This window comes from Ctenocephalides felis, unplaced genomic scaffold, assembly GCF_003426905.1.
Source record: "Ctenocephalides felis isolate EL2017-DRISC unplaced genomic scaffold, ASM342690v1 CF-g0.4_SCAFFOLD_01886, whole genome shotgun sequence".
Classification (NCBI taxonomy): domain Eukaryota; kingdom Metazoa; phylum Arthropoda; class Insecta; order Siphonaptera; family Pulicidae; genus Ctenocephalides; species Ctenocephalides felis.
The window spans coordinates 86,336,622-86,351,668 of NW_020538040.1; the positions used below are offsets into that span (position 1 = coordinate 86,336,622).

General features: G+C 30.9%; 1 protein-coding gene across 1 annotated transcript; it reads left to right on the top strand.

Moving 5' to 3' along the window:
• The first annotated feature begins 1,135 nt into the window (after nucleotides 1–1,135).
• LOC113375476 (V-type proton ATPase subunit F 1-like) lies at nucleotides 1,136–1,519 on the top strand. Its single transcript, XM_026615410.1, has one exon. The coding sequence runs from the start codon at nucleotides 1,136–1,138 to the stop codon at nucleotides 1,517–1,519; it is 384 nt and encodes a 127-aa protein (XP_026471195.1).
• The last annotated feature ends 13,528 nt before the right edge of the window (nucleotides 1,520–15,047 follow it).

Genomic DNA, 15,047 nt, shown 5'->3' on the forward strand with positions numbered 1-15,047 from the left:
GAAAACGGTAACTCAGTTTCTAAGAGAACGGAGCGTCCGATTTTAATAATTCAAAAAACATTTTACTTGTATTGACAAGATAAAGAATTGATCAAATTTTCATAAAGGCAGGTCTAGCGGTTTCGGAGATCTAAGGAAAAAAGTAAAAAAAAATGCCATTTGGCGGTCAAAAATGATCATTAGACATATGCACATCGAATTTTCAGATATTTTATAGAGATTTTAACAATAAGTATAAATTTTGTTTATTTTTCTATGGGTTCCGTATCAATGTTTACCCGCTAGACAGCGACGCCGCGCTTACGCGCTTTATATTTTGTATCTATGCAGTTAAAGCAGTACGATTGCTTTGAAAAACAAGTTCAGATTTTCCAAAATATGTCAAAATGAAGAAAACATTTTTTTTTTCAAAAAAAAATTTTTTTTAAAAATTTTTTCTAAAAAAAAATTTTTTAAAAAAAATTTTTTTCAAAAAAAAGTAATTTTTTGTCCAATTTATAGTTTCTCAAAAATCTTATTTTTTCGAAGTAAATTTTTTTCAAAAATGTTAATCGTTTTTACAAAAAATAATAATTTTTGGTACGGGAAGTTCCAGCAATTTGCCTTAAGGCACGATGCCCTAATTGCCTTAAGACAGAATTCCACTTACAGCTAGTTTATTCATATACTGTCCATTTGCCGCTATGAGATTGTATGATAAGTTTTTCCAAGATACTTGGTTCAGGAGTCTCCGGAGGCAAGTTGTCCTAGTTTTCTTTCATGTTTTCTAATTTTAATTAATTTCACTGTTGTTGATTAAATGTCTTTATTATTCAAAATAAGCTTTTAATTTTGTTAAGCTAAAGCTATTTAGATACGATCATCAAAATTATGACACTGTCACTTATTTATATTCATATTTTTAATAAATATAAAAAGAACTTAAATTCAAATTTTATGCAGCTTTGTATAGAGCACATCACAACCTATAAGTTATTTGACCTAATATGAATTATGTACATATGTTATTAAGCAGATACAACATATAAATTATCATATATACCATGTTGTTTCATATGTCACATCAAGGAAAGATCTGAAAATCGTATTTTATAAAAACATAGTTCTGAAAATAAATTAATTTTGTAAGTTAAAAATGGCACATAAACACATAAATAAAGTTGTAACAGACAAATTAATTTCTGTTATTGGAGATGAAGACACTTGCGTAGGCTTTTTACTGGGAGGAGTAGGCGAAATAAATAAAAAGCGACAACCAAATTTCATGGTGGTTGATAGATATACTCCTATTAGAGAAATAGAAGAATGCTTCCAGAAATTTTTGAAGCGTGATGATATTCACATAATACTGATCACCCAAAATGTTGCTGACTCAATTCGTCAGGTAATTGAGAGTAATAAATCTCTACTGCCTGCAGTGTTGGAGATTCCTTCTAAGGATCGTCCTTATGATGGATCCAAAGACTCAATTCTAAGACGAGCTAGAGGGATGATTAGTGCTGCTGAAACGTATTTTTAAATGTTTCTGCAAGCTAAAGAAGATTGTACCTTTTATGTTAAATTTTGTATTGTTCAAGGCATATTATTTAATCGTTTATATCATTTCGGATGTGTAATTTATTTAAAATAAATGTTTGTAGAAAAGAAATTAGTAAACTTAAAATCAAATGAACAAAATAAGCAACAAAATAATGTCAGTAAAATTTTCTATTTATTACTGTTTTTGTAAAATATGTCATTTTTCTTTTTTCTCCATAGGCTTGCAAACGGATTCAATGTATTATTTTTAATTTTAAACGGATCTAATTAAATAATAGCTTTATTATTTAACTTTAATTTTAATTTAATGCAAAATACAAGTTTCTTGGAAAAATTTCTTACAAAGATCACCGTGTATATAACTTTAAAATGGTATTTTGTCAGAAATATTTATCAGCAGAGTAGGAATAATTAGCAATTTAATTTATCTCTTACAAAATTATTATTAACTTCCCGTAGGGTAAGTTATTGTAATGGGCCGAAAATCGAAATTGAAAATTTTTACATTTCTCGACGTTTTGAAGGTTTTTGAACATTTTGGTATACCCCAGAAAATAATAACTTATCCTATGGTACCTACTAAAATTGTTTAAAATATGTAATAATATTCTATCATTTTACGGATAACAATCAAGTACTATTTTTATCTTTGAATGCCACTCAAATATAAATGCATAAATACACTAGAATTACTTCCATTGATATTTAGGTGACGCCGTGATTTTGCGCCTAAAACAACAAAGGGTTGCTCCCGTCGTGGCCGTTTGCGTCACAGGTGAGTCTTGGCGCGTAATCCTGCACCTGTGGGCCTCCCTTTCACTTGTATTTTGAAATAAATAGATTTATACTCGCTTAAATAATACGTGTTGAATAGAGAGTCCGGCGTTAGTTGCCGTCCGGCGTTACGGGACTTCCCCCTACGTCATTTTCATACACATCGGCCAATTTCATTTTGACTTACACTTTATTTATATTTTTTCTATAGCAAGAGTAAAATATGTCGAAAATGCTGCTTAATTTTTCCGTATTTAAAATGACACTATCCAAAAACTGCTGCGAATTTATTGCACATAGAACTTAATATATAAGCTTTCAAATCATATAAAAATTACATGGGCGTAAGTGTAATGTCGGATTAAAAAAAAATAAAATTAATCCTGCTCGAACGTATTTTCGTTTTATTATATTGGCCATAAAGCTGACAATCTTTATGGCATTGAGCTTTTACACGGGATGGTTGCTACCGATGGTAGAGGGGGTAGTGGAGAGTTTGATGGGACTAATTGTACACTTCCAAAAGTAAATTATAATTTAGTGACAAATCAGTGATTGTAAAAAAAATTGCAACAAATACATACAAATACAAAACAAATCAGTGTTTAATACAGTCCACAACTACAAGGGTTAAATTATAACCGAACAACCTGAGTTAAGCAAAGGAGAGTTTTAATAAATTTTATAACTACGTAAAGTGCAAACAAATCTTCTGTGGTGAAATAACGAAGTGACTTTACGAACAAGTGTTTTTCATACTTCATTGATCAGAATTATTATTGATGGTTTTAACTATTCAAGCTTCCTTATCAATATTGACTGATGTTTTAATATTACTTGTGTATAATGATAATGTGCTTACTTGTATTTTACATATGTACTTAAACAAATATTCAAAATATACCATTTCTTTTGTACTCGTTCAAGCCGCATATAATTTATATCCTTATAACATATATATCCTTATGATTAGCTGTATGCAATAAGTAATAAAATTTTTATTATCGTATGCCGCTAAAAGACACTAACAAAGACAAATAATAAAACCATCAAAAGTATCCTCTAAACGTGCCACTGTCGAAATTTATTGCCGGTAGCCCGAGAGTAACAATTTCGGCGGTCGTCTTTATTGAAAAAAACGATCGGCACATCCCGTCATGTACACATTTCTCACAATCAAAATGCATTAAAACATTTTTATTGTGACCACAAGTACTCGCACCTATATGGGAGAAGGACGTCGATGAAGACAATTTAGACGACGAGTTGGGTAATTTTTACAGATTCATGGTTATAAAAAATGAAATTGGGATTAAAATGTTTTAAATGTTTGGGATAAATGTGAACATGTCCAAATTAGTTCGCGTTTACATTACATCTATAAGGATAGGGCGGGGCAAAAAATCCAATTTGACTGCAAGTAATTATAGATACTGTCTGAATCAAAGTATACTACATCACAACACATAACACGTATCTTATATAGAATTCTCAGTTAATTCCTCTGGGTAAAATGGGACAGCCAGGGGGCAAATAAATCTAATTTTAAGTTTGAAGGGATTTCACAGAATAATTGCTATAATGATCAGTCAATGTAAAATATAAATTTTATGGGCACATATTTGACAAAGATAACATAAGATGTTTCGTCAGAAATATTTATCTGCATAGTTGGAATAACTAGTAATTTGCCGTTGTAAATTGGTTCTTTTAACTAAATTTACACTTTTATTTACTATTTTTTATTTAAGAGTATTTTAAAAGTTCAATATACCTTATTCAATTATTATTCGATATACAATTAATGAACTCGGATCGACTTTATATATAGGCAAAAAGACACAAAAAGCCCCATAAATGCTGTTTGCGCCACAACGACGTTAGATGGCACGAAAAATAAAAAATACATTTGTCAGATTCAGACAATACTAAATCTCTGGCAATTCCGAATAGAGAAGATGCGCATATAAGTGCTAATCATTTACGATATTATGTTCACTTGTTTGGTTCACTTGTTATTCCGTGAGAGTTTAACTCTTGAAATCTGGAACTCTCAGCTCACTCGGAATTGGATACAGAGGAAGGAGTTGACTCCGAAACGCAATAAGGAACTCTAATTAGAATTAATGAAAGGATTTAATCAAATGAAAATAGATAACCCAATGCAGGCTGGTTCGAATCAAGTAAAATTGATTCGAATCACTTGAATCGAGTTGACACTCACTAAGTAGAAATATTCTAAGTAAACCTAAAATAAAACTAGTTGGTATTGGTATTTTGCCTTGAGGCAAGTTACATGAACGTCCCGATATGTGTAAATAATCGACTTAATCAATAAAAAATGAGTTAATTTATGAGTGATTAAAAGTATTCCGAGTGAATTTATTACACATATTTGAAATCGAACGAACGCGTTAACTCGGAGCATTTTCTAAAAGCAAATTTTTACAAATCAATATTTTTTTTTATAATTGAACCAGTTTTCGTAAGACTTTAATGGTTTAGTATGTTCATTAAGACCAAGTGCTCTATCGTTATACTAAGTATATCGTCTAATTTTAATTTTTGACAAACGTCAAAAAAACTACTCATTTTCTCAAACTTTGATGAACTTTTAAAATTAAACTACTTGTCGTAGGGCCGTAATATTTCAGTAAGTTCTATGAGACCATGATATATATCGTCAAAAAAAGTTAAAAATAAAAATCGGCTGTTAATTCAATTGTTAATTACAATAAAACGGCTCGAAATTGTGGACGAAAATTTTAACACTTTTTTTTAAAATTACAAAGAAACGGCTGGACCGATCGTCGTACGACGATCCACACCGAGATACGTCGAACGGCTTTCAAATTTTTGAAAGCGGTCTAGTCGTTTTTGAGAAAACGTCGATTTTGGGCAAAAAATTTGTTCACATACACGCACACACACATACTGTTTCCAAATTTGGTCTCATTCTATTCAGAATGGCTTGAAACGTCGAGAAAACATAAAATTAGCGAATCGGATTTTTTGATGAAAACATAAACTTTTCCTTCGGGAAGGTAATAAAGACTAAATTTTAAATTAGAAGTTCATGGCGCTGTGGGTAAGCCTCGGCGTTCAATCACAATTTTTAAATCCTGAAGAAAGTTTTGCCCATCTTGCTCGGATAAGTGTTCAATATCCAATTTGCAGCGTTTTTTAAATATTATGGCAGCAAACAATCTTAAAGAATAGAGAAAATTTTACCCCTTTCTTCCGGCTACTCCGTTTATCGCGTCTCGTCTCATTGTGTCTGGCGTTCTCATATACCAACAGTAATCACATAGCTATGTGAATAAATACATGGATATGATAATATGTTCCTGATAGTGCGTCCTTCATATATTTCGTCACGTAGACGATGTTTGTGAGTGCGCATGATGGCATTTTCGATATCTGTGCGGCGATTATTGTCAACAGCCGTCAATACGCGCACAACATCGACTCTTGTAATAATAAAATCTGTACAAATCGTAAGCATGTCTAGTAGACGTGATTAGATGATACGAAGACGTGGAAAATCATCGAAATCATTCATTGAGTTATTCTACAGACAAATAAGATCCGTCGCGGATAATAATATTTGTCTATGCAAGCTGGATCGTTTGAAATTGGTGCAGACTTTTTGTCATTTAAGGCAAATTTTACTTTAACGCTTTTACGTACACACAGTCATACTTTCCTTAATTTTTGAGTCAAATCATTCAGAATGATAAAAACGACGATATGAAATTTTTAAATTGGATTTTCTAACGGACTTTTTTAGGAAATTTATTATAATCGTAGGGTTAGTTATGGTAATCGAAAAAAATCGAAAATGAATATTTTTATATATCTTTACTTTTCAAAGCCATCTGATCATCTGGCATACCTTATTGTTAGAAAAAATGAATGTATGTGTGTACGGATACAAATTTTCGTCGAAGATTTCAGGAACACGGATCAGCCGATTTGAATAATTCAAAAAACATAGGATTCGTATTGATGGACAGACGTGGTGGTTGGTTTTTGGTAAAGGTACAGCCGTTTCAAAGACACAGGGCAAATATTGCAAAATATGGCAAGTTAGTTTTTCAGAGAGCGTCCGTTTTAATTGATTCAAAAAAAATCACTGTACTTGTAATAACAACTGTTAAATTTTTAGAGAGATAGGGTAGTTTCGCAGATTTAATGAAAAATTAAAAAAAAAACAATTAGCAATGAAAAATGATCATCAATATTTGCATAATATTAGACATATCAGATATTATTAACTTCCCGTAGGGCAAGTTATAGTAATCGCAAAAAAATCGAAAATGAAATTTTTTATGTATCTTTACGTTTCAGAGGTTTCTGAACATTTTTGCATACCTTAGAAAAAATGGATGTATCTGTGTGTGTGTGTGTGTGTGTGTGTGTATGTATGTATGTACGTGTGTGTATGTATGTGCGGATACAAATTTTCGTCGACGATTTCGGGAACACGGATCAACCGATTTGAATAATTCAAAAAGCATTCGATTCGTATTGATAAGGAGACGTGCTGATTAATTTTTGGCGAAGGCAGGTCTAGCCGTTCCGAAGATACGGGGCAAAAAGTGCCGAAAACGGTAACTCAGTTTTTAAAAGAACGGAGCGTCCGATTTTAATAATTCAAAAAACATTTTACTTGTATTGACAAGATAAAAAATTGATCAAATTTTCATGAGGGCAGATCTAGCGGTTTTGGAGACCTAACGAAACAAGTAAAAAAATGCCATTTTGCGGTCAAAAATGATCATCAGACATATGAAAAAATTTTTTTTCAAAAAAAATTAATTCTTTGTCCAATTCATAGTTTCTCAAAAATCTTATTTTTGCGAAGTAAAATTTTTTCAAAAATGTTAATTGTTTTTAAAAAAATAATAATTTTTGGTACGGGAAGTTCCAGCAATTTGCCTTAAGGCACGATGCCCTAATTGCCTTAAGACAGAATTCCACTTACAGCTAGTTCATTTAAACTTTCGGTGGGTTCCGTACCTTGTTTAAAGGTTAGACGCGCTTAATATTTCATCTAGCTACGCAGCACAATTGCTTTCAAAACACATTCAAAATTACGTAGGGCAAGTTATAGTAATCGCAAAAAAATCGAAAATAAATTTTTTTATATATCTTAACGTTTCAAAGGTTTCTGAATATTTTGGCATACCTTAGAAAAAATGGATGTATGTGTGTGTGTGTGTGTGCGCGCGTGTGTGTGTGTGTGCGCGCGTGTGTGTGTGTGCGGATACAAATTTTCGTCGACGATTTCGGGAACACGAATCAACCGATTCGAATAATTCAAAAACCATTGATTCGTATTGATAAGGAGACGTGCTGATTAGTTTTTGGCGAAGGCAGGTCTAGCCGTTCTGAAGATACGGGGCAAAAAGTGCCCAAAACGGTAACTCAGTTTTTAAGAGAACGGAGCGTCCGATTTGAATAATTCAAAATACATTTTATTTGTATTCACAAGGTGAAGAATTGATCAAATTTTCATAAAGGCAGGTCTAACCGTTTCGGAAATCTAATGAAAAAAGTAAAAAAAAATGCCATTTGGCGGTCAAAAATGATCATTAGATCATATTACAGATATTTTATGGAAATTTTAACAATAAGTTTAAATTTTGTTTATACTCCTATGACCATTGTTTATCCGATAGACGGTGATGCGGCGCTAACGCGCTTTGACAGTTCGTCTCTATGCAGTTAAAGCAGTACGAATGCTTTGAAAAAAGTTCACAATTTCCAAAATATGTCAAAATAAAGAAAACATTTTTTTTTTCAAATCTAATTTTGGATTTAATGGATCAAATAGATTAATTAGACTATATAACTTTCAATAGAGCTTTGATCTATTAAAAGCTTTTAAACACACTGATATTTTAGTATTAACATATTATTAATTTTCATTTTACATAACTATACATGATTGATGTTCATATTTAATTTTAGTTTAATTTTTCAAATTAAATACGTTTTTTTTTTATAAATATGTACGTTATATGTTTTTTTTTTAATTGTGTTTCAGTAGATTACTAAAGAAGACTCAAACTGGGATTAGAAACGTAAGAAAATCTATTGAAAAATTATAATAGAACATATAACAATTATTTTATTATAGTATAACTTTACAAGTTTTTTTAGAAGTTAGTTTTCAACGACATTTCAAGTCATTCTGAATGGTTTAATGCTAAAATTAGCAAAATTTAACAGCCAAAGTTAAAAAAGACAAAATGACAGTACCTATTATAAAAATTTAACATCCATTTGATGAAACTCTATAAGTTCTCTCATTTGTTAGTTTTGAACGACGATCAGCCGAATCATTTCTTTATAATTGGCAGATAAGTGTTTTTTTTTTCATTTCCTTTGACCGTCTAATCGAAAAAAATATATTTTTTGAATTTGCTAGTTTTTATGTAGTGGTAGAGTTCATGGTCTTACCATGACATCCTAAAATATTATAGGCCAACCAAAAGAATATTAGCTCATTTAAATTTTTTTCGTAGTTGATAATGCTGGTATAAAACATGAATTAACATGATGATTATAAATTTATATTTATAATTATTTAATTTTATATTATAAATTTTATACATACTGCAATAATTTTTTAGTATTTTTATTATTACTCATATTTCTGCATTATTTTGTAGAATTTTATTATATTACATACATTTTTCACATTAGATGCTGTCAGTCAATTTCTTATTAGAATCACGTATTTCTTATTAGAATTAACGAGTCAAAAATAATTCAGTTTCAAAAAAATGTTTCACTGTCTTATCATTTGGAAGTGCAGTGTTTTTTATTTCCGCCTCAAGATTTCATAAGAGACTTATAGTTATTTTATGGCTCAAAAGTTGATTAAACATTTTTTATGGCTTATCATTATATATTTGACTTCAACACTTCTATCGTGTGTGTCTGCATACATGGCTAAGAGCATAGAGAATAGATAAAAAAGTGTTTTATTTATTTATTAAATCTATAAACACTTGTTCAGTGATGGCGTGCAAGAATATTGAGTTGTTTTTTCACGATATTGAATAAATGTATAATAATTTATAAAAGATTGAACTATTATCAAAATAAAATAATTTAAAATTGTTAAAAGTGTAAAAAATAGTAATCGTAAGCTCTTAGATATATTTTAAATTAATTAATTTTTACAGTAGGTTAGAGAGGGCTTAAAGGTCTACCACTGTTATCTCTAAAGCATGATATCTCAAAAACAAGTAAAGTAAAAAGCTTTTTAACAACAATATTTGAAAGTAGGGAGCAACAGATGTATAACCAGCCATCACCTTGATTCTTACGAAGTTTCGGGAGATAAACGGCAATGTTTGAAAATCCTTAACAAAAGTATTTTTTTTCGTTGTTATTTGTTTTGGTTGTGAGCACTGTTGTTCAGTTTACGAGACCTTAATATAATTTCTAAGAATACGTGATGTAATTGTTTTATAATATGTAATGTCAATATTAAGTTAGATTCAACATTTTTTTTAGCCTTTATAAAAGTTCACACCTGGATGGGGTAAAAAAGACCAACTAAACCTTTACCCTGACAAAGGAGTTATAAATAAAAAATAGCAAATAAAAAATTAAATTAAGTTAAAAAAGCAATTTTACTTAATTTATATATTTACTTTATTTATAATAATAGTTAATCCAACTATGCTGATGAATGTTACTGACAAAGTACCAGATCAAGGTTATTTACAGTGGAATTTTTGTAAAAATGCACCCATGAAATTTATATTTTGCAATGGTTGAATAATGTAGCTATTATTTTGTAAAATCCCTTTGAAATTAATATAAGACATTGGACTTTTTTGCTCCCTGGCTGTCTCAATTTATCCCGCCTATGGAGTAAAAAAGAACAGATTACAAATTTTTGAAAAACAGCAAAAAACACATTTCTACAATGATTACCTGGGAGATTTACTGAATCTAGTCAGATAATTGTTTATTTGATAAGTGTTATTTGTTGTGGTTTATAATGGGTTTGGTTTTTACAATGTAATTGCTCAAAGTCAAATTTGAGCTTTGTGCCCCGCTCTATCATATACATATATAATATTTTGTAATTCATTTAGTTACTCAAGATATGAAGATATTAACACTTTCGGGACGGCACCGATTTCAAAACAATCTACTTTACCGGCTGTAAACTTGATTTCATTGTGTATGTTGCAATTTGTTTGATAAAAATTTGTGGTCATTGAAGGACATACATTTTTAATATTAATTTATTTTTGATCATTTTATAAAGAATGGTGACGTTCAAAACAATTTCCAAAATGCATAGCTGGTTGATTTTGACATGTTTACAATAAAATATTGTTCGCCGCCTTCCTCCTGGTGCTTTTCTGTCAGAACAGACAATACAATCCCTTTTTCTTTTGGAATTTAGAATATGCCACTGATTAGTCAGTATATTTGGTCATTTTTTTGCTGCCATAATAGTTTATTTTTTCTATTATATTGTCTAATAATTCATTTATAAAAGTGAAATAATCTATTGGATGTCTTATATTGCTTGGTATTTGTAGTCGGGGTGTTTGTTAATGTATGTCATACTCGATTATTGCAGGAGAATCGGCACATTTGCTAATGTCTTCCCGCTCTTCATTTATTTTGTCGAACTTCTTCTTTTTGTTGGTTGGATAATATCATCATCACATTCATCACTATCATCGGTGCGAATAGTAATTTCGTAAAATTTGTCTGTATGAATGTCTATTTGAAACTCGTCTTCACAACTGCTTAATTCGCAAAATTTACTAGTCGTTTTGCCATATTTAACAGCGCTCAGTCGTTGGTCGTTTTAAATATTCAAAAAAAGACCATATAGCAAAGAAAAAGGCTAAAAATACAACTAAAATAATTTAAAATTATTTTCTAAATACAATACTGTTCATCACTGCTATATGTAATTTATTCAACTTTTCGATGCAAACTGAGTCATTGTTTATTAAATAGCCTGTGCCTCACAGAGTATGTTTGCCCACTGAGGTGGACAGCCGTCCCCAAAGTGTTAAGCTGTGCTATTTGTGCCTCATTAATGAATACTCTGTATTTTTACAATGAGAATGTCATGATTATATGTTGATACGACTGTGATGACAAACTTTATCGCCTTTAATTTTTATAAAATTTTATTCACATATGAGCATATACCAATCACAGATATAGGTACACAGAAAGGTTAAATTCCCCCTCATTATCAATTTATCCCATAACTTCGCATATCTCGCATTGCAAAATGAAGCTGTTTCAGAAAATCCGTAACAAGTTTGTTGTCTATAAACAAATGTCATTCAATATGCATCTGATTGTGATGGTGAGCAAGCGACCTTAAGCGCGTGTAAGAGTTCCTTTGTGTGCGAGCCTCTATCTTTGCTCATAGTATTTCTCGGCGTTGTGTAAGTCGATCTCGCCTGTCCCTTTTAATACTGTGGGAAAATCGGGCAGGTGTCCCGCCGCTCGGGTGTAACTGCATTACTTTGTATGTCTTTGAGCGCCCCATAAATGCTCTCTCCCTGTATAGGTGCAAAGTAACTGCATCGACAACGCTATCATACGAAATATAGTGTTGGTTTTAGTTTTTTTTCTTAGATTTTTTTAATTTATCAATTTTACCGAACACAATTTTCCGTTCACTTACGATACTGTTACACGGACTGTAACAGTATAGTGTCGGTGTAAAACTAGCTGATCAGGTCCAGGCGCGAGGGATGACGAGAATGGACCGAGCGGTACCAGAGGCTATGGGGATACTGGCTAATTGGTTTTTAATTGATACCGACGGTGAAAGTTGATATGGCAAATAATAAGAATATATTGAGAGACCACAACTCATATCGATATACATTGATATATCGATGTACTATTGATGAAACAAGCGCAAGATAACTAGTGAGCATCAAATATAATTTTGTTGTAATTAGCATAATTCAAAAGGCTATACAATGTTGCATTATATTGTTATAAAAACAAATGTGGAATTATTGTTTAAACGTTTAGAGTTGTTTATTAACTTCTTGTAGGGCAAGTTATATTTAGTAATCGCAAAAAAATCGAAAATGAAAAATTTTATATATCCTTACGTTTCAGAGGTTTCTGAATATTTTGGCATACCTTAGAAAAAATGAATGTATGTGTGTGTGTATGTGTGAGTGTGCGTGTGTGTATGTGTGTTCGGATACAAATTTTCGTCGACGATTTCGGAGACACGGATGAAGCTAAAAATGCCATCTGGCGGTCAAAAATGATCATTAGACATATGCACATCAAATTATCAGATATTTTAACAATAAGTATAAATTTTGTTTACATTCCTATGGGTTCCGTACCAATGCTTATCCGTTAGACGGCGGCGCGGCGCTTACGCGCTTTCATATTTCGTCTCTATGCAGTTAAAGCAGTACGATTGCTTTGAAAAAAAGTTCAGAAATTCCAAAATATTTCAAAATACACTTTTCTTCAAATAGTCTTTTTTTCAAAAAAAAAAGTAAAATTTTGTCAAATATTTATAGTTTCTCAAAAATCTAATTTTTCAGAGTAATTTTTTTTCAAAAATGTTAATCTTTTTAAAAAAAATAATTTTTGTTACGGGAAGTTCCAGCAATTTGCCTTAAAGCACGATGCCATGCACTCCACTAGTTTATGATCATTTCCAGTATGTAAAGAACAAGTACTGCATGGCATCGTGCCTCAAGGCAATTTGCTGGTAGGGTAGGGAGGGGCTAGTTGAGCATAGGGGCAAGTTGAGCAATCGAAATATCTCGAAAACTATTCACCGTCCGTTTAGGCATTATATGGCGGAAAGATAGAGGTTTGGGAGAAATAAACATCCCGCGATCGCTAGTGGCCGCTGGACAAATGAGTGAGGCTCACGGGCGTTTTGTTTATTTTGAGACCAAAAAGTAAAAAAGTAATTCATCACAAGTTTTCGTCTGGTTTAGTCAATTGTTATTTATTTTTAATCGGGTAAATGTTATTCTTCCATATAATTATAGTACTTTTAATATGCACAGAGATTCTGGGTATAATTCTCACGGTTTTTTTATAAACTCACTTTTATTGTGAAATTCCGAGTTGGGGTTAGTTGAGCATAGTGGCTAAACTTGTTCGGTCACTAAGATAATTACCATTAACTTCCTGAAATTAATTATTATTTTTAAGATTTAAGCTAACTCTATGAGTAATAATATAAAGAAATAATGATTTTAAACAAAAATACTGAATATAATGGTAAAATAATTCCTAAGATACGATATTGTTTTGTTGATTCTACTTTTCGTTAGTTATTCAAAGCAAATTACTATAAGTTTTGTTTTCTCTGTCAATAAAGACTATATATATAAAACTGGTTATTAAAAACTTATTTTATTTCATCACTAATCGACATTAAACCTATGATTTCATTATACTTTCTTAGTGCTCAACTTGCCCCACCTATGGGGTACATTGAGCATACTTGACTTTTTGCATTTTTTTTAACAGCTGTAGCTTTTAAATTTTACTTATTACCAAAAAATAGTATTAACACTTTTGTTAAGCGATAAACAACGAATTCATTAAGCCGTATAGTAATTTATTGAGACTTTTCATTGAGGAGCTACATCGGTTTAAGTAAAAACTTGCTCAACTAGCCCCGCCCTACCCTACTTTCCGTACGATAATTTAAAATTTTTAGAAGCTTTATTTTTTTTAATTTGGAGATAGATTTATCAAAAAAAATTAAGCATTTCTAAATCATTTGAAAACATTTTAAAAATTTAAATTTATTTGAAAGCAAGAAATAATTTTTTTTTTAATGTTTTGAAATTCTTAGAAAATTTTTCAAAATTTTGGAACCACTGGACTCAGCTTTCTCAAAAACTAATCTTTTCTTCACACCGTCAACACAAACAAATTGTTTTTTTAATCATTCTAATCAAATCATTAAATTTGTTCAAACATTATAAATCTTGGTACGAAACTCAAAGAAATAGAAAAAATTGTACTCAATATTAAATTCTCTATAAAATATCTGATACTTGTTCTGCATATGCCTAATAATCATTTTTGACCACCAAATGGCATTTTATTTATCTTTTTGGATCTCCAAAATCGTTAAATCTGTCTGCCCAAGAATTTAATTAATTCTTCATTCAGTCAATACAAGTGAAATGTTGTTGGAATCATTCAAATTGGTCGCTCCTTTCTGTCCAAATATAATTGTCATTTTTTGCACTTTTTGCCCCGTATCTTCGAAACGGATGAACCTACCTTTAATCAATAGAAATTGATAGTTTTCGAATAATTCAAACTGTTTGATTTGTACTCTCGAAATCGTCACTCATGCGCATATGCATATCTACACACACGAACACACATCAATTTTTTATATAGTATGCTAAAATGTTCAGGAGGTCTTGGTTGTAAAGATATTAAAAATGGTCAATTTCGAATTTTTGCGATTACTAATTTATGCTGTAAGAAGTTAATAAGCGCGGACCACAAGTGTCAACCAAAATTTGTGGAATTTTGTAATTTTGAATTTTGGAAGTTTTCAAAGACCAAATTGTGACTGTAGATATTTCCTTCAAGGAATTCATCGAACTTATGAAATAAGACCATTTAATCCAAGCTAAATTGAAAACAAAATCAATGTTATTAATATAAAATCAGCCCCAAAAATACTGAAAGAACTTCTATCA

Excerpts from the sequence above, each read along its gene's own strand:
- LOC113375476 (XM_026615410.1), top strand. The coding sequence starts at position 1,136 with ATGGCACATAAACACATAAATAAAGTTGTAACAGACAAATTAATTTCT.